This window comes from Austrofundulus limnaeus, unplaced genomic scaffold (assembly GCF_001266775.1).
Source record: "Austrofundulus limnaeus strain Quisiro unplaced genomic scaffold, Austrofundulus_limnaeus-1.0 Scaffold24, whole genome shotgun sequence".
In the NCBI taxonomy this organism is placed as follows: Eukaryota; Metazoa; Chordata; class Actinopteri; order Cyprinodontiformes; family Rivulidae; genus Austrofundulus; species Austrofundulus limnaeus.
The window spans coordinates 3,182,247-3,202,502 of record NW_013952426.1 but is presented as its reverse complement, the minus strand read 5'-3'; the positions used below and the strand labels follow the sequence as shown (position 1 = coordinate 3,202,502).

At 38.7% G+C, this 20,256-nt stretch overlaps 1 protein-coding gene across 1 annotated transcript in view; it reads left to right on the top strand.

The window, feature by feature from the left end:
• cdh24b (cadherin 24, type 2b) overlaps positions 1-20,256 on the top strand; it is a 241,800-nt gene that overhangs the window by 195,340 nt on the left and 26,204 nt on the right. The window contains exons 8-10 of the mRNA XM_014004421.1: positions 12,593-12,849; positions 13,591-13,727; positions 18,776-18,916. Coding sequence (XP_013859875.1) covers positions 12,593-12,849; positions 13,591-13,727; positions 18,776-18,916 — 535 coding nt within the window. The remainder of the gene's footprint in view (positions 1-12,592; positions 12,850-13,590; positions 13,728-18,775; positions 18,917-20,256) is intronic.

Genomic DNA, 20,256 nt, shown 5'->3' with positions numbered 1-20,256 from the left:
CACACACACACACACACACACACACACACACACACACACGATCAACAACAGCCACATAATAACACACACAAAAAGAAAATTGTTCTTTTATTCGGGAAATAATTCACACTGTCACAGTTCCTCCTCTTTTTGCTTCACCTCCCTTATTTTCTTCGTACATATGGCTTCTAATGAATGTACGTATTGTGACTAATAGATTTTTAACACAGCAAGTGAGCAGATTCGCAGTGTAAGTAGCAAGTAATTGCAGAATTTGCATAACAATCCTCAACTTGTGGCTCCTTGACATGACTCACCTGCAGCGCCCCCTAAAGACCAGAGGCTAACAGAGGTGGCAGTGGGTTAAGGGTTTGTTAAAGTCCAATCCACTAATTGCACACTACACTATTAGACTCTGATGAACCCAGGTATTCAGGAATTGTTCAATTGTAAATGGATTCTTACGCATCTGCATTCATAACCTTTGAAATAAAAAAGAAAAAGAAAACACCTCATTAGACATGTATCCTGTTCTTAATAGCACTGGATATTACAAAGTGGAGTGACTAAGCAGGTCACAACATGAATATGAATCTGCCTGCTATCCTGATACACGATTTCAGGTTTGATGAATGGGTTGTTGCAGTGGTTTGAGCTGTGTAAGCCTGCTATTTGTGCGCTTTTCTTCTTACCTGGGGGGACAAACGAGCTCACGCTTGTGTCAGTTTGTCGTTATTATTTCCATATGCTCTCACTTAAAACGGCTGGCTAATCCTCGGTCACACGCCAGCAGCGCGCCCAGGATTATCTGTGTTTGTTTTCTCACACGGCCGAGAGATTTTATTAATCTCCTCAGAGGGAAAAATGGAGAGATGGAGCAAATGTGAGGGGGAAAAAAGGGGGGGATGGACAAATGTCTTGCTCAAATGTGGGGTGTGTGTGTGTGGAGGGGTAGTCACGGGGTCTATGACAGTGAAATAAGATAGAAGGCACAAAAAGGCAAGTGACAGAGAGGGAAAGGCAAAAAGACAAAGTCAAAAGGGAGATTTTGACGAGTCTTTGTTCTCCGACTCAGCAGCTGTGCTTGTTGGCAGAAACGTCCGAAGCTGCATTTGTCATCAGACAAATGTGATGTATGATCTTGATTTAGAATATGAAAAAAAAAAGAAAATGAGCTGCCAAGGACAGCAGGGYGGTGAACACACACTTCGCAAACAATAAATACACAAAGACACATGTACTAGGTGGAAGAAAAACACTCAGGTCTTCTCTTGCATTCATATTGAGTTTACTTTTGTTTTAATCAGAAGGTAAAGAAAATCCACACTGTTTATATTTGAGGTCCTGCCCTTGTTATTTCATAAATACAGTGATATGTGCAAWAACACACACACTAACACACTTTCTCTGCAATATGCTCTTTGTGAAGACAGGCATTATGTATTGCCATTCTAGCATGCAGGTTAGTTAATTAATTTCTGCTTACAGTGAAGCAAATTTGAAAGGGAAATTGAAGAGAAATTAGAATTTCAAAAAGGACTCTAGAAGCACGACATCACAGGACACAGGAAGGTTACACTTGTGAAGTGTGTGGGTGTGTGAGCACGAGGGCAAAAGAGACGGTGTCTGTGCATGCGAGAAGGGTCTCATTGCAATTACTTTCAATGTCAATTTGTTGGTTAGTTTCTTCTWAGTGGGTGAATCTGTAAATGTTCAGAAAGCTGAGACCAAAATACCGACTTCGAGTTGCTTGTTCTGATTAAGCATTGTTTGAAATGGAAAACACTCTGAAAAAAAAAAGATAAAAAACCAAAACAAAATCAATCAATTCAAGGATAATGACAAAGGCAGACTCCTGTTTTATTCTTTTTCCATGACAAATCAGTTGAAGCTTTTATTATCAATGTTGACACTGAGTCGTTTTCTAAATGAACATTTAATTAAAATTAAAAGACTTAAATGTTTGTTTTGTGAGGAAATTTCTGCCTAAAAATTAACAACAAAAAGGTGTTAAATAAAGCTCGCACTTGTGTTGTGCAATTATTTTATTTTATCAACTGWTGAACAATATTGTGCCTCTTTTTTATTTTACTTTAATGGGTTTGCTTTCCTCATTTTTTTAAAAAACACACAGCAAGCCATTTATTTAAACTTCAATTGTGCAGGAAAAAAATAGAAAATATTACATTTACACAGCAGCAACAACTGCGCACATTAATGTGCAAAACATTTAAAGCATACTGTGTTGAAATCAGAATTGAAAAGGTTTTATTGTCATTACACAGTTGTAAGATTATTTTTGTTTTGTTTTCGCCAGTGCACACAAAGTAACAGAAACAATCTGTTTTAGGGAGTTTTAGGCAATGGAAACTACATACACAATACTACATAAAAAGCAGCTTACAATCAAAAAATAAAATCAGAAAAAATATGTCAATATAAGCAGTTAAAGTGTAGAATACATGGTCAGTTAATGAGTAATAATAATGGGTTTGTTGTTTTCAGTGGTTTAAAAAATACTTCTATATTGTGATAAAAGACTGGCCGACATTAACAAACTGTCTTTGAGTCTGTCTGTAACTGATTACATAATTGTACGTAATTTTCCAAAACATAATACAAAATGAATCTTATTATTTGTGTTTTTGTGCAGTCACTAAAATCAATGGTATTTACAACATTGTAGAGTGGTGCATTTACTGTCACTTACCAAACATTTAAATCTCACCTAAAATCTTTCTGCATAAAGTTTTTATTTCTTCCTGAGCTTAGATTAGTTTTTATAGTTTCAGTAGTTCACAACGTCTGTTAGGTTAAATAATTAATTAGATTGACGTTATGCATGATGAGTGCGACCCTGTGTGGTTGTATGTCCTGTGTGTTTTTGTGCTGACCTTGCAATGACTTGTGACTTTTCCTGGGTGTTGGTTGGTGTGGAACCTACGGAGCCCGTGAGGTGACATGGAATATTTTTTTTTCTTTTGCATTCCCACGCAATAATATTGAGTTACCTYGCAATACCTTTTGCGTTCCCTCGCAAAAGGTGTTTATCACTGTTGTGCCTGCCGGTTTTTTAACAAATTCACATGTTCACCATTAGCGAGTTAGCCTGCTACTTTAATTCAGCTTCAGAATGAATATATCACACAGCCAAGCATGGAAGTATGTCATATGCTGATATTTTAACGCAGTGCAGCCACGCAACATCAATGTTAATTTCACGAACTTGTGGCGACACATCCTGTATTTATGATTGGATATTTCAAAATAAAAGTCTGATTTAATTCAGTTTATAACAAAACAAACTTTTGTGTGTGAAGGCAAAACAATTTTGCGAGGGAATGCAAACGTTTGCAAGGTAACGCAAAAGTATTTTGAGGTAACRCAAAGACATTGCGAGGTAACGCAATAGTATTGCGTGGGAATGCAAAAGGTTTTGCGAGGTAACGCAAAAGTATTTTGAGGTAACGCAAAGATATTGCGAGATAACGCAATAGTATTGCGTGGGAACGCAAAAGAAAAAAATACCCCCATGTCCCCTCACAGGCTCCGTAGGAACCTCTACCACCCCTACCTAAGAATTCAGAAATTGGATGGGTGGATGTTGGCACAAAACAAGAAAAAGTGCAACAGACTACGTTTAGTAAGTCTTATGTTCACGTCCAACCCTTTCCAACATGATTCTGAATTACAGAAAAATCCAAACTACCCTGTTTTATTCTGAGCTCCATAACTAATCCATCCATCCATCCATCCATCCATCCATCCATCCATCCATCCATCCATCCATCCATCCATCCATCCATCCATCCATACTACATACACTNCCTCAGCTTCGTTATTAGAAAAATTGACAGCATGCTTGTGCAGAAGTGTAGAGTTTGCTTTAACTTGTAATAATTGTGTATCTCCTGCTTGAACCGGAATGAGTGACCAAGTGACATCCATCCATCCATCCATCCATCCATACTACATACACTACATAAATAGGCTACAGTGTATTTTCTTTACGTGCTTTTCCTTCCATGGGGGAGCTTGCACCTATTTCCAGCAGTCACTTTGAAAGAGGTTTTTAGATTTTAATTATCACAGATTTTGAGAATAACTCAAATAAAATAGAAAGTCAACAGATTTTTTTCAAGCACKGAGATTTTAAGGATGTAATGCTTTACATTTTTGTTTGAATTGTTTGAATACAGATGTCAAAATCAAGTGAATGTAGTCAGGCAAAAACTACATTAGTCACATCTGCTTACCACTCTTATGTAAAAAAAGGAGCATACATGTTTATCGGTTGCATTTTGCAAACAGACACAACAGACAAGGGGTAGAGGAAAGTACCATCTAAAGCACACTGCACCAAAGCAAAGCAAGGAGGATTTGTTCAGATGAAATTCAGGAGCTTGAAGAAATACATGTTTCAAATAGTACTGTGCAATTTTCCAATGATTCCCAGCAGGTGTGGWACGTGAGAAGTGGATGTAAGGAAGGCCAAAAGGTTCATAATTCACATGTTTTGAAATGCTTTCTGGTGTCTTGTAAATGCTGTTTATTATGCCACCAGGTGTTTAATAAGTACCACTTGTGTATAAASGGCACACTAGAACTCACCTAGCTGAGAACCTCAGTGTGAATGCTTAACATTTTATTTGTTTCAGTATTTTCATAATGGAAGATGTTGTTCTGTATTGCTTTTTGTTTGGCACACACACACACACACACACATGTGCATATACTCATTTTTGTACTGTGACAAAATCAATTTGACCAAAAAGAGAGAGTATATAGATCAAATTAGATGAATTATTTGGTAATATTTGACCTATTTTTTAATGTATAGTGAAGTCAGTAGTTTACAAATGTTGTATATGGTCTACCCTGCTTACAATGCCGGTTTGTTCTTCAGTTTCTGTGAGATTTATTGTGTCTAAAATAATTATTTTAAAAATTCCAGAATTTGGCCTTTGTTTTGTTTGTTTGTTTGTCTGTTTGTTTTGTAGTAAATTCCTAAAAACTATAACCACAAGACAGGTATTTATGTAAACCACATTTTAAATATTCATCATTCATCATGGTATTTATTATTATTATTATTATTATTTATGCTACAAGTTATTGAAATTCATAAAAATGCTGCAGCAAATACAAGAAAACCTGATCCCATATATCCATCCATAGATATCCATTTWGTATGATTTTAGCATGTTATGCTATTATTTGAAACACATGTTGTAACTCTGGCTGAAACCTTAAAACAAATACTGTACAACTATAACAAGCAGCAGAACGGTGGAACTCTTTCATTTTGCACCTTAAAGTGAGTCCTGTGTGATGATGATCAGTGTTGTATTGTGTTCAGAATTAAAAAAAAATGTTCAAATTTACCCTCACACTTTTCTTAAGGAGCTGTTTTTTTCTTTTTCTGTTTTCACTCACCTTCTAAAGTGAGCATTATGCAAATTAGTGTGAAGACAATTAAAAATAAAATAAGTCTCTCCGTGCTGTTCTGTTTCCAGACTAAAGTAAAGTGATGACACAGCGGAAAAGAGGAACTGTGCCTCAGCTTCGTTATTAGAAAAATTGACAGCATGCTTGTGCAGAAGTGTAGAGTTTGCTTTAACTTGTAATAATTGTGTATCTCCTGCTTGAACCAGAATGAGTGACCAAGTGACATCTTTTAATAAATTTAATTATTTCTTGCTCAATACTTACACAGAGAATGAAACAAATTTCAGAAAATTAAGTATAACTTTTCTTAGCTTGCTGAACTAAATCACTGTGAGTACTCAAATTAAAAAAATGCCAACATCATTTATGTATTAACATCTATCCACAAGTTCCTTTCTATTTCCCAAGGTAAGATTATGCACATAAAACACGTCTTTTTTTACCTTCTTCACTGTTCACTGATATCTCTCTATTCGCTCACTGTTCAGTAACCTCATCRTGTCTTTTTAAAATTACCGTCAAGCAGTTGAGATTGCAATAAATCACAGTCTTAGCCTATAGTAAAGGTGGAGATCCAAGGGTAAATGAAGTTAACAGAAACATTTTCAATTTCAGCTRGGAAGAAAGACATCTCTACCAGTGGCCTCAAGGGTCCACTAGGTTGGATCTTAGCAGCTCATTTAAATGTGTGAGAGTACTCGTTTTTTGTTGCCTCCTTTAGACCTTCATTTTATTTCTTCGTCGACCTTGTCATGACCGGTTGTCCCTATGGGTAGAGCATAAATTTTATTACCCACCACCATGGAATGAAGGCGATCWTGTAACTGCCTGTCTGTGTTCATTTACCTGTTTGTTTTTTWRSMAAAARRMSGRWWWTWAWKRAACTTTCAGAAAGTAGTCAGTTTATTAGGGTGTACTTAATTCAACATGGCTGCCACAGCTAAACAAACATAGCAAACACAAATGCAGATATTAAACCTAATATGTGGTCATAGCTGCACATTATACCTAACRCAAAGTTTAACCAATACATTGTGTGATATTTTTGCTCAAAATTTTGACATTGACTGTTGGCATCAACTGTTTCTATCTGTTAGCCAAATATCTCCTCAAGAACTGCATAGATTTAACTCTCAGAAGTAATCTTTACAACTTTTGTAGTCACCCCAATTCAGGAAAGCTGCCACAACTAATTGTYATCCACATAAAAATGACAATTGTTCAATTTAGCTAGAATACATGGCAGTAGGTGAGAGTATTACCATCCAATACTCACAGCCAGTGGTGCTCTTTTGCAGGTTTTCAGGTTCCTCAGAAGCATGTTAATCACTCATTGATACAAATCAGGTGTGTCAAAGCAGAGGTACATCTAAAACAGAGGTCTTCGACTCTCTTCCTCATGACCCACTGTCCTGCATGTTTCAACTGTTTCCCTGCTTCTACACACCTGATTCGAATAATTAAATTATCTACTCAGAATGTCARCAAGTTTGTCATTCACTCGTTCATTTCAGWCAGGTGTGTTGAAAYAAGAAAGCATGGAAAGCTTGCAGGGCGGTGGATCCCGAAGAACAGGGTTGAAGACCTTTGATCTAAAGAAAGCAGAATAGGGTTCCTCRAGAACAAGGGTTGGGAACCAGTGCTCTAAGCTCTAACAAACTGCRTGACATCTCAGTTTAATTTTATTCTGCAATAATTGCCTCTTTTATTTGATTTATGGGTTAGGCTTAGGGCTAAGGTGCAAATTAATTACTTGTTAGGTAAGCACTGGTAGTGGTTCAGATTTATGTTAAGCATATGTCTGGGTCAGGTTACACAAATACATGGTAGTCAGTGGAATGTCCTGATTGGGATAGAAATAAGAACTTGTGTGTTCTTTTGTATTTGTTATATATTTTTGGACCATTTCTGCAATACATACCTACCTTGTCAAGACCAGTAATCCTTGTGGGGATATATGGAGTCCTAATATTGTGGACCTCCATTTTTGGGCTGGGGGTTAGGTTTAGGACCAAGGTCTGAATTGAATTTAGGCTACGTTTAGGGGAAGGTATGTATTGGGAGAGTTAGGTTTAGGGTGAGAAGTTAGCAGGGATAGTCAATCCTGGTCCTCAAGTGCCGCAGCCCTGCATGTTTTATTTGTTCCTCTGCTTCAAACACAGCTGATTTGAATGAATGGATGATTTTCAGGCTTCTGCAGAACTTGGAAGAGGTAATTCACTGACTGAATCAGATGTGTTAGAGAAGGGAATAAAGTAAAACATAAAGGGCTGCGGACCTCGAGGACCAGGATCGACTATCCCTGGGATGTAGAAACAACTGGAAATGAATGTGAGTCAGTGAACGGTCCTAATAAGGATAGAAATACAAACCTGCATGTGTGCGTGCAAGGTGTGGTGTGGTAGGGGTGCACATCTGTTGAGTAAGGGGTCTCTGCAGTAGGTTTTGTCCTGTGGGCGGAGATGGCCCTACACGTGATTGGCAGAGGTTTCAATGTGGGCGGAGACGGCCCAAGAGATGGGATTGGTCAGATTGACGGTGGGGTTTGAGGAGGCTGGAGGCAGCGGGGTGGCAGGGAGTAGCTCTACAATATGGCTTGGTTAAAACATCCCTAACCAGCCTGTAAAAAGATAGCTAAAAATCAATATTTTTTTCCAGGCTGGTTAGGGGTGTTTAACAAGCCATATTGTTACACATCCTTTCACATGTAAGACATTCAAATTTTGTGCAGCTAGCACTTTTCTTTCTCAAGTTATGACTAAAATTAAACAAAAAATATTTGTTGCTTCCTGCCCGACTCGACTCCTCGCTGCCTTCARCCTCCTCAAACCCCACCGTCAATCCGACCAATCACATCTCTTRGGCCATCTCCGCCCACATCAAGAYCTCGGCCAATCAYGAGCAGGGACGTCTCTGCCYACMTKAAGACCTCGGCCAATGAYGATTTGGGCCGTCTCCGCCCACAGGACAACAYGTTCTGCAGAGACCCCTACTTGCATCTGTTTGTTTATAAGTCATAATAAGGTCCAAAATGCAGCAGCATGTTGGGACTTCCTGTAAATGTTACAGATAAATAACAGGCCTCCTGGGTACAAACTGTTTTTTCAAGMTAAAACTTGTTTTTAGGTTAGAGTTAGATTATATAATATGGGTAAGGAATTGCAACGTGATGGCTTAAGTTCACGCCACAAAGCCATATGCAAACAAGGAAATTATGTGKATGTGGATGGGTGTGCAGAAGTTGCACAGTGTCACAAGGTCATGTCTGTGTGAGATCCTCTTCCTGAAAAGGGGGTGTGAGGCAATAGAAGTGTGTGTGTTGGGGTCTGTTAGAGCCAGTGCCCTGCACACAGCCCAGGGAGGAAAAGACAGAAGACAGGTTTGAGAGGGTTGGTCGTGGCATAAGTGATGGAGTGTGTGAGGTGGTGATGGAGGGGCTGAGGAGTGATGGAGGAGTGGGGTAAAGGGAGGGGGTTGATGAGTGTGTGCTCACAGTGTAAGTGACACCTCTCCTCCTCAGACAGATTGTCTCTTTCTGCCTGTAATGGGGACCCCGTTAAAGCACATTTTCCTTCCATCTTCTCCCTTCTTCTGCTCGCACACTCGATCAYGATCTCTGTCTCTCTCTGTCCTCGGTGGCAATTCTTCTTGTTTGTTTATATTTTTTTCTGCAGAGATATTTGCCAAATTGCCTGCATTTTGATGTCTTTCAATTTGCCCTTTTCTCTGCATAATTTTAAATCAATCTGCATCTCTGTCTAAAACTGATGACTTTCTGCAAAGCTGTGCATACTTCTTATATCTTATACAGCTCTGAGTGAGAGAAGAAAAAATGGGAAGGAGCGGAAAAAGAAATCAGAACGGAAGAAGGGAATATCAATGGTCTTCTGGTGGGAACATTTGGATGATTTTTTTTGCTTTTCTTGACAGCAACAATYCTGCATAACCAAAGAGCCCATTTCTCCTCTGTCCAACATGATTTCCTGTGCCAGTCACACCAGGATGATTCACATGTATCCTTACTTTAAAAAAAACACACAAACTGATGGATCTGAGGACACACAGGCTCAAAAGAACCACTTGTACCTGAATGCACAAGCCCACACACACATGCGCTCTCATACCTCAAACAGATATTCTGAACCAGAATCAAACATGTTGCTGTTCGAAAATTTAATCAACAGCAGGTGTATGTCAGTGTGAGATGGTAGATGTCTGTGATTACTCGTGTGTGTCTGTGCCCTCGCTAACAATCATCTCAACGAACCAGATCAGAGACTATCTCTTCGCTTCAGAGCCGCCGTGCTGGCAGGAGAGCGGCACACAATCACACAGAGACCTCAGACAAGCAGGCTTCATAACGTATCTGAAAAAAAAAGAAAATRTAAAAAAAGAAAAACACTGGAGCCTGAGCTTCTATCCCAAATGAAATCTCTTGCACCTGTGTAGATGCAAGGATACAAAGGAATGTTTAATGCTGCTGATAGCCAGGTACAAGTCTCCATGGTGATCACAAAGTCTCCATGGAGATGGAGATGGTCTTCTCAACRTGGAAGTGTTTTTAAAAAAAATAGGAAAATGGTTTTGTTTTCGCTTTCATCACTGGAAAGTCTAATGTTTATGGAAATGATCTGTCAAAATTGCGCAGCAGACAATTTACGGTGCTGCCAAACGTGAACTTCTGCTCCGCGTCACATTTTCACACAAACACTAAAGCCTTCACCATCATCTTCCTCAGGGTCTAAAACTGCTCCTGCCTCTAGTTTTGAAATTTTAACAGAACTCTATATCTGCCAGGTACGCACCAACACATTCTTTTTTTTTTGCCTGAAGCGCCCAAGAGGCATCCTTACCAGATGCCCGAACCACCTCAACTGTACACTGAAAAAATTACTTGTGAGACTTACTTGAAAAAAATCCTCATAACAATTTGCACGTTTGTTAAGTAAATGTAAATGCTACAAATTCATGTAATATTTACTCATCATTAGTAAAAGTTATTAAGAATATAGTTAAAGATGTGTGAATAAATCAGGTAAATTTACTTAATTTGCTCAATTAAGTTTTGTAACATATACTTGATCAAATTAAGTAAAATTTACCTGATTTTTTCACAAATCTTCAACTATATTCTTAATAACTTTTAATAGATAATGAGTAAATATTACATGAATTTGTAGCATTTACATTTACTTAACAAACATTAGTGCAAATTGTTACAAGGATTTTTTCTAGTAAGTCTTACAAGCTCTTTATAACAGTGCACATGCGTCAAGCACAATATTGTAGCATAACACCTCACAGCTACAGAGAGAGGTGTAGCTCATGTTGTTGTTCAAGACTTCACCACCAGGTGGCAGTTTTGAAGAACCTTTATTGGATTCTTCTTCATGAACAACACAGACAAAATGAAACTCACAGGTCTTATTAATGACTAGGCCTACCACTCTCACTTATGGTTACTTCTGCTGAACGGTTTAACACAAGTTAACAAATAATGAACACACAAATTAGAGGAACACATAAATTCTAGTAGTTTAGAGATTTTGAATTTTTTTTTTGTAAAATTTAAAAGAATAATTATATAAATGTTGCTTCACCCAAAAGTTTGTTCTTTCAATGTTGGAACGTAGACCAACCAGTAAACAGAGCCACTTTACAGCTCAGCTCCCTCTTCACCACAACAAACCAGTACACAGTCTGAAAAACAGTGGAAGCTGCACTGATCTGTCCATCAATCTCACGCTCTATTCTTCCCTCACTCATGAACAAAACCTCAAGGTACTTGAACTGAGGCAGAACTTCACCCCCAACCCAGAAAGAGCAATCCCCACTTTTCTGTTTTTTGTTTGTTTGTTTGTTTGTTTGTTTGTTTGTTTGTTTGTTTGTTTGTTTTTTGCCAACATTGCAAAACCAAACAATGCTACAATTAAACAAAAATTAACCTGTGCTGCATGTAGCCCTCTCAGTTTCAACTGGCTGTCGTTGACCTGGTCGCAACTCTTGCTGAGAAATCACTTAAACTGAATATAACAAAGAATTAGCAAGCAAAGCAAAATTGTTGGTTCATCACAAAATTCCAATGTCACGTTTGTATGAGTGCTCAGATCAGATCATTCTAATCACAGAGGACCTCTCTCATCCCCTCCATCACTCACTCAGTCTCCTCCCATAAGGCAAGAGATACAAAGTCCCACTGGCCAAAAAAGTAATATACAAAAAAAAATCATTAATTAAAACAACCCTGAACAACAAAGGTTTTCGAAAACACTGATTATGAAAGGTGGTATCAATGTATGTACTATAGATTACTTTTTTGCGTATTTTTGTTGTACTTTATGTGTTTTATTTATTTTATTGCCCTGTATGTGATGTGATTTCAGACAATTTTCTGTTAACCATAGCATCAGACGAATAAATTTACTCTTCTCTTCTCTTCTCTTCTCTTCTCTTCTCTTCTCTTCTCTTCTCTTCTCTTCTCTTCTCTTCTCTTCTCTTCTCCGAAATGGAAAGCCAAATCTTGTAATTCATGCAAATACTACCAACTCAGCAAAGTCTACACCTTCATACATTCTGGTTGTTGCATGTCAAAATATCCAAACATCAGCTCAAAGCGACACACAAACGTGCTCACTTCAGTCTCAGATTTCTGAAGATTCTTTAGAACTGGGTGAGCATCAGGAATCTCTTTGGCGATGCTGTAATATCAGACCCTCATAAATTCCTTCTTCCACATCACTGAAAATTCACCATCTGAGCACCCAGCCACCTCTGACAGCCTTCAGAGCGTCACTTTAGAAGTCCAAATGTCACMGCATGGAAGGTAACCACAATGCTATTCACTGAAAATTGTTTTGAGGTGATTTTCTGATACGATCGTCCTCATTCTCTGATCCTCTGAAATAATTCATTGTGTCTTCTAACAGCGTTTTGATCTGTAATTTAGCATTCATTTGCTGGAAAATTGGTGTGAGAGTTATTCCAAAATGAAAATACCAACCCTGATTTGATGTTTGTAAAAGTGACATTTGCATATTTAAAAAAAGTGTCACAGAGCCTCATTTCGCAGCATGCAGTTCTTTACAGCTCATATTCTGTTAAACTCCAACACTGGATTGTTGTTACTGACAGGATCAAAACAAAGTGCCTCTTTTGTTCTTTCCAGGCGGTCGACTATGAGAGTCGAAGTTCCTATTCATTCTCTGTGGAGGTCCTCAACCCCATAGTGGACCCCCGCTTCCTGCGTCGAGGCCCCTTTAAAGACAGAGCATCAATCCGAGTAGCAGTGCTGGATGCTGATGAGCCTCCGAGGTTCTCCCGATCCCGATACCTGATGGATGTATCTGAGAACTGCCCACCAGCCTGCACTGTAGGCCGGGTCAGCGCTGTGGACCCGGATACTGGTCTGACCAATAATATCAGGTACACCACAAGATTTTTTTGGATTTTTAGTATTCAGTATCTCAACGGTGGTTATTAAAAAAAATCCATTTTACTTGTAAAGATGTGAAATGAATGACACTGGTTAATTCAAAAATGTGTATATTTGCTTGGTTTTGTTTGTCCAGGCAAAACCAATGAACCACTATTTTTTAATTAAAGTTCAAATTCCATCCTTTGGCTGATAAGAGAGACGGCATAATAACAAACCCAACTAAATACTTACACTGCGTTGCCTTTTGCCTGGCAGGAATCACAAGTTGTTTTAGCTGGTTTTTGTTATCRATCTTGTCCTGAAAAAGTTCAAAGAGGAAGGCGAGTGATTTGTCCGTAACAGCTGCAAAAAGCTATGTCCCAATTAAAAGTWAAAGCACTAGGAGTGAGCGTGTGGGAAGGAATGATAGTTAGTATATTCATGGAGATATTTAGATAATCCTTTTCACTTCAAAAGAGCTCCTATCTGCTGTGATAATCTCCTCATATTAATTCTTTGGCCATCTGAATGCCAACTTCCTTATCACTCCTTCACACACTTGCCCTGTCTGCTTCTTTCACTTTGCACCCCACCACCATCTCCGCCGGCTCCCTTCCTTGCCTCTTAGCTTCGGTTTCGTATTATTTATTTATTTATTTATTTATTTTGGTGCCCTTTCATCATTTCACTCACCTTCCTTCTGTCAACACAAGTATGTTTTTCCTCTTATCCCGCTCTCTCTGCTTCAGATTCTCTATTGATCCCCAGTCAGATCCGGAGGCTTTGTTTCGTATCACCCCGGACACCGGTCTCATCACTACAGCTATGGAGCTGGACCGGGAGCGGGAGCACTGGCACAACATCACAGTCATTGCCACCCAGAGAGGTCAGAGCTTCCTCTTTGTACACCAATTAACACTGGGGCATCATTAGCGCCTTCTCACTGGATTGTTTCTTCTAATAGCACAGCTTTTAGTGAACCAGGCRTTTTTCACCCCTGACACCTGCACCAACTGATGACTAAGAGGTTTAGGAGAGTGTAAACTGCCCAGGATGTTGCACATTGTCTGAAAAGCTCTGTATCCAGTGTGAGGCGCCGTTCACTAAGCGGCTTAGCTCTCGAGTCATCAAGTCATAAGGGGAATGCTTTTTGGCAGAAGGGATGGTCTTTTACAGCATGCCTGACAATCAATTGATCTATATTGTGTTAGTTATCTGATGGTGCAATRGATCCCTCCTCACAGGGATACGACCTGAATCACTGCATCAAAGCAGCAAATTGAAGACAAGCGTTTGCTTTAGTGGCACAATGYGATAGTAAATGGGAGCGATAAACACCTACTGATTCTAAGCAAGTTATTGCGAACACTCAGGCACTTCACAGGTTATTGTTCAGTTGGGAAGGCAACTCGAGTAGACGTTTTAGAGGTTTTAGTCAAATTAAAACRAGAGGGAGATCATTTTGCCAGTTGTTTTCACGTTGTTTGCTGTTTATCATCAGAAACCGATAAATGCCTGCATAAATCCTGCCAAATAAATTGTCTCATAAAGTTTCCCTTCSTAAATCTCATGAAAAAAGCCTAACAATGCGTAACTGTATTGATTGACTGTTTGCACTCTTTGATGTCTATTGTAAAAATAAATAGTCAATGTAAAGTTTCATAAAAATAGTAATTACCTTGGGTTGAAAAAGTTTTCAYGCCTTTGGTGTTCTCTCTGCTTTAATGCCCTGCAACTAATCACAATTAATTGTGGTATTTAGCCGATAACAATTAATTTGACGATTAATCCCCTGGAGTCCCTGGACCCCCTTATGTCCTAGTCACATGACCAATTTAGTGGGTAAAATTTGCTCTTCATAAAAATCTGTTCCAATTGGTGTCAAAATTACAGACTTCAGGCTGTAMATCAAATTTTAAATTGTGTTGAAAGATAAATAAATTATAGAACCGTTTTGTTAATGTTCATCATTTTGAAGCAGAGAGGAGCAGCAAGCGGACTCTGCCTGGTGGCATTAATCGTATTGATCGTCAAGTGCCAAAAAGTAATCGATTAATGTTTTTCTGACGATTAATTGCACACCATACGATTATGCCCAACGCTGCAACTTAAATTTTAAAGGGAATTTGGGAGTTTTATATCTTTCATTTGACCCAACATGACTGAAAATAGATTAACATGCAATGTATTTTTCCATAGGCAAACAAACAAATATTAGCTAAAAAGCAGAAATATTGTGCGTGAGTAATTATTTACTACTCAAAGTAAAGCAGCAAGTCTCTTCTGTTGAGTTCTATGAGCCTCGTGCAATTGTATGACCACATTGCTTCAGTCTTTTCAAGTAAGATGGGGAGCACTTCTATGCAATGATCTTTAAATCATACCTGAGAGTTTCATTTGGATCATGATCTGAACTTTGACTGGGCCATCCCAGGACATTTAACTGTTTCTCCTTAAACCTGCTGTAAGTTGAACCTCCATTCCAGTCTCAAAAGTCTAGAGGACTTGAACAAGTTTCTCTCATAAATTTCCCTGTCCTTCAACTCTGATTAGTTTTCCAGTACCTGCTGATGAAAAATATATATATTTTTATGGCATGATGCTGTAAGGAAATACGAGTTCAATAACGGTTGAAATCAGGTGAAAACACAAGTGTTAAATAAAANGTCCGTAAGTTATAAGGATTTTACGTCATTTTGCAGGTACACGGACGTATAGAGCAATCTCACGGATTTTTTCAAGTCTTACGGATATTTTAAAAACCTCATTTTCAAATTTATCTAACATGTCAGAGTCTATAGGATGATTTAAAAAACAATAAATAACATAAAACGGCCATCTTCCAACCTGTTCTGCCACTAGAAATGTTACTTTTTCCTCTCTCCTTTCCTCCTGCTTCGCAGCGGGTGCTTTCATGTCCGCAGCTGACCACCCCCCCTCCCCCGCGGACTTGAGTTGTACGGATTTTTTGCGAAATTTATTGATTTTTAGAGCTCTTTATACAGGTAAACGTCCAAAGAGGTTTACATGTATGCATATGTGTAGGGAGATTTTGATATACATTTTGGCCGTTTCCAAACAGACTGCTTTATTTTTAACACTAATGATTTTCTTGGCCACTCTTCTGTGTAGTGTCCATTTTCATGGTGGTCATATCGACAGATAATGAGTTAAAGAGGTGCCCAACTTTATCCGAGTTAYCTTTGGCCTTTTGGGTGCTCATCTGATTCATTTCCTCTTTCCCTGGTCTGTAAAATATGTTGAATAATCATGTTTTGGCAGGTTTGCGGTGGTGGCATWTGGTTTCCATTTCTAATAATAAATTTAATGTTCATCTAACCCACCAAAAATAGTCAGATAACGTAGTTCAGGCAGGCATCTGATTAGGATGCCTGTTTGTGCTCTTTGTTCTGAAGATTCCAGGCACATTCCAAAGAGCTTGCTGGAGGGATTATGGATCTTTTCTGGCCTTGTGCCTTGAGATTCCTGAGGAGGAGCTGGAGAGTGTTGCTGGGGACAATGCAGGAATGTCTGGGGTTCCCTCCTGGACTTGTTTTCTCTGTGACTCAACCAATGATAAGTGGYCGAAAAATGGATTGACTGATTGATCGATTGATTTTATGGTGCTTCATGGGATGTTAAGTGTTTGACGGTTTTTATAACCAAATCCTGTTCTTCTCCATRWYATGGAGAAGAACAGGATTTGGTAAAGATTTTCTTGGTCTTCATGWCTCTTGCTTGGTGGCAGCCTGCAGAGCTAAGAGGTGTCTGGGGCAATCAGAACAGATGGATCTTATTTCACTAATTATGTGGCTTCTGAAGGTTTTGGAAGGGGATTCAGTGTAAAGGGGTGAATGTATACATATTTTTAGACTTATATAAAACAAGTTKTTTTTCCCATTTAACTTTATTAATCCTAAAGGATTTTGTGTATGTCCATTGTATACAATCAATTTGAAAGCGTGTTTAAATTCCAGGTTGTAAGGCAACTAAACAGACGAAATATTGAATCCTTGCCTTAAAGCAGCTGCAGATTACGGTGGGTGTGTTTTTCCTTTTATCAAATAAAGGTCAAAAGTAATAAATACTTTGGTGCGATTTTATGTGACTTAGTTTTTTTGACCACAACCTAGCTCTGACATTTAGGAAAAATAAAAATAGCACCCCATTCAGGTAGTTATTAGCTCACTAYGGAGGCCAAGGCAGCTCATTCAAACACATTGTTTGCCTGACCTTCTTGGCTTTTCAAATGATCAATGCAAAATATGACTGTAAACAATATCACCCTCAGCAAGCTAAAGTGATTGTAATAAAGTGGAGTAAACACCTCATTTGGATGTCAAACAAACCTCGTCTTTTAAATGGGGGGTTGGGGGTGGGAGTGGGAGTGCAGTTATTTTTTTATTTAGCAGTTTTTATTTATTTATTTATTTATTTATTTATTTATTTATTTATTTATTTATTTATTTATTTGTTTATTTGTTTGTTTGTTCGTTTTAAAATCCAACTGGTCATCCCACTGATGGCACGTCAGAACACAGTTTCATTTTATCTTATTAATCGATTCATTTTTTTAAGGTTCTGACGGATGATCTTGCTGGTGCCACATGCCAGCTCACATAGCACTCATACACTGCATGCATAATACGGGTTATTAAGGAGACAATAAAAATCTATTTTCAGTGTAGTTTGGGGTGTTTTAAAAATTAGTGCCAGCTTGTTGTTTAATCCTGGCTAAGCTCCAGGAGCATATTTTTTTGAACAAGTGACAATTCATTAAGATTCCCCCCCAAAAATGCAATTTTTTAAAGTGAAAAGTATTGTTGGTGAAGATCACCCACTGTGCGTAATGAAGGGAAGTTGTTTTTTCCTGCCAAACCCTGTCCTGGACAAAGTTAATCGTTGCTCAAAATCTACTCAGGGCTCCTTGTGGCAGGCAAAGTGTTGGTAGGACCGAAGCAGCAGCACAGCAAGTGCCTGTCTTGAATAATGAGCTCTATCTAATAAACAGACTGTTGGAGGTTGTGTTGACAAACACAGTGGGAGCTCTGCCATGGCCATGGGCAGGACTGCTCACCCAGTGGCATTACAGCAAGAGAGCTCATTTTTAGYTTTTCCAGTGATGGGAAGCAGTTGCTGTCATCCATGACACTGCTTTACCACTCCATCTCTGAAAACATGGTGTGGGAGGGTATGTAAATGCGCATGTAAATGTACGTGTGTGTGTGTCTCCTTTTATAGAAAGTGTGGTCCGCCGTGTTGCAGGATTGTCTGCCTGGACACATGATGTGTGCCACTGAATTCGGATTGTGCCACAGCAGCCGAAAATGTAAAATGGGTGAATGCTGAGCAGGCTCAGAGTGTGACTTCATGCGTTTAACGCCTGGCTGTGAGAACTTTATGTTCAAGTRTGTGTATAGCAAAGTGAATGCGTTGTGAAAGAGCCTATGCCAATCCATTTAAACTGCACTCAGTGTGACTTCATGGAGATTGACTGTTCCCTACATCCTCCTCCATGCCTGATCTCTCTCTTTCTTAAAAAAAAAAAAAACACTTGACACTGTGAGATGCTTTTTGGCTGAGAACTAAAGACTTTGATGTGGAAAAATTTGACTGCTACGGAAGCATCAGCTGTACTCCAGCTGGGATCCTGTGAGTTGCAACGYGGGCCAAATGATACCAAATGTACTACACTTTCTTTAGCCAATTATGGGCTGGCTAATGGGATCTGGGAGTTGTTGAAGTTTTTGGACAAAGACTAAAATGCTTTATTGTGCCTATGAGGACAATCGGACCAAATTAATGGAATGGAAACTTGCACCCACATGAGTATAATGTTTGTGTTTTTGTGCGTAATAGAAAATCTAACTAATATTGTGCTTTTTTTTATTGGCTTGGCAGTAGTGTGATATGTTTGTTTTCTCCCTCTTCCAGATAATCCCGGCCAGGTGTCCAGAGTTCTGGTTGCAATAGAGACATTAGACCTCAATGACAATGCRCCCGAGCTTGACAGGCAGTACACAACTGCCATGTGCGACTCATCCAACTCTGGACAGGTCAGTCAGAGTTTAACTACAACTTTAGAATAGATGTGTTTGTGTGAATGAAGGTGTTTGTTTCAAAACTTGACTCAGAGCTTGAATAAAATCTTTGAACACCTTCAGGACAAAGTTRTTCAAGGTTTTTATGTCACAGTTTCATCTAAAAGTATTTTAAATTGGTTTTCTTTTTTTTTCATTTGGGTTTTGATCTGTGGTGCTTGGTGGCCCTCTAACCAACACACTGAAACTCCAGGCATCTATTCATTTTCTATTCTCGCTTGATCTTGTTCAGAATTGCAAGGGGTTAGAATGAATCAGCAGTCAGCTTTTTTCCAGTCATTTTATAGTAGATTTGCTTCAGCACTTTGTATTATTATTGTGTTGCATGATGTGCATTCAGCCAAACTTCAACTGTCTGACAGTTTCATTTTTGATTTAAGATTACAGAGGAGTTATTGTTAAATCATTGATTTGAAGTTAAACAAGCCTAAAATTAATCCTCTTTCATCATGCTCACAGTTAGTATGAGGTATTTATACTGAAATGCTGTGTTTTATACCCCCCACCCACTAAAACTAGTGTTATAAATGATGATAAATTAGTCAGTTTTAATCTTTTCCAAAAAATAAAATAAGACAGTATTTTTCCTTTACTTATTTCTTGAAGAAGCTGGTGCCTACCTCCAGCAGTCACTGTGCAGGTTGCAAGTCCATCACAGGGCCAAACAGAGTCAAACTCACTTACAACTTGGAATAATTTAAAGTTACCAATAATCCTATGCAGGTTTATAATCTGTAGGAGGAAATCAGAGTGCTTGGAGAAAATCCACATGTGCAAGGGGGGATAATGCAAACTCCACTAAGAAAAGCTGGCAGATGAAATTGGAACCTTTTTGCTGCCATGAATTATTATTATTATTACTTTGGTTGAGGTTTCTACACTTGCTAATTTTCAAAATATCTGACTTGTATCTTCCAGCTACGGTCAGCATCAGCCWGTATGATTGAACCCAAGAGTGCAGGCAGACAAAAGGACCTCAGACAAAATAAAACACTTTATTTAGAGTAATCAAATTAAAAGACCGAAGTGACTGGAAAACCCTAACCTGACATAGAACTTGGATGAACACAGAGCGCAAACTGGGAGCAACCGAGACTTAAGAAATGAGCCAGTGTAACGATCCGCTGAGGAATCAACTGAAAACCCCAGAATATAAATAATGGCTCAATTAACATAATCACAAACACCTGGTGAAGGAACAAACTGAAACTGGTGGGAGTGGGCGTGACAAGCTGACTGGGGAAACACACAGGGGCTGAATGATATGGAGAGCTGTTTTTTTTTTCAAAATACAATAAATAAATAAATAAATAA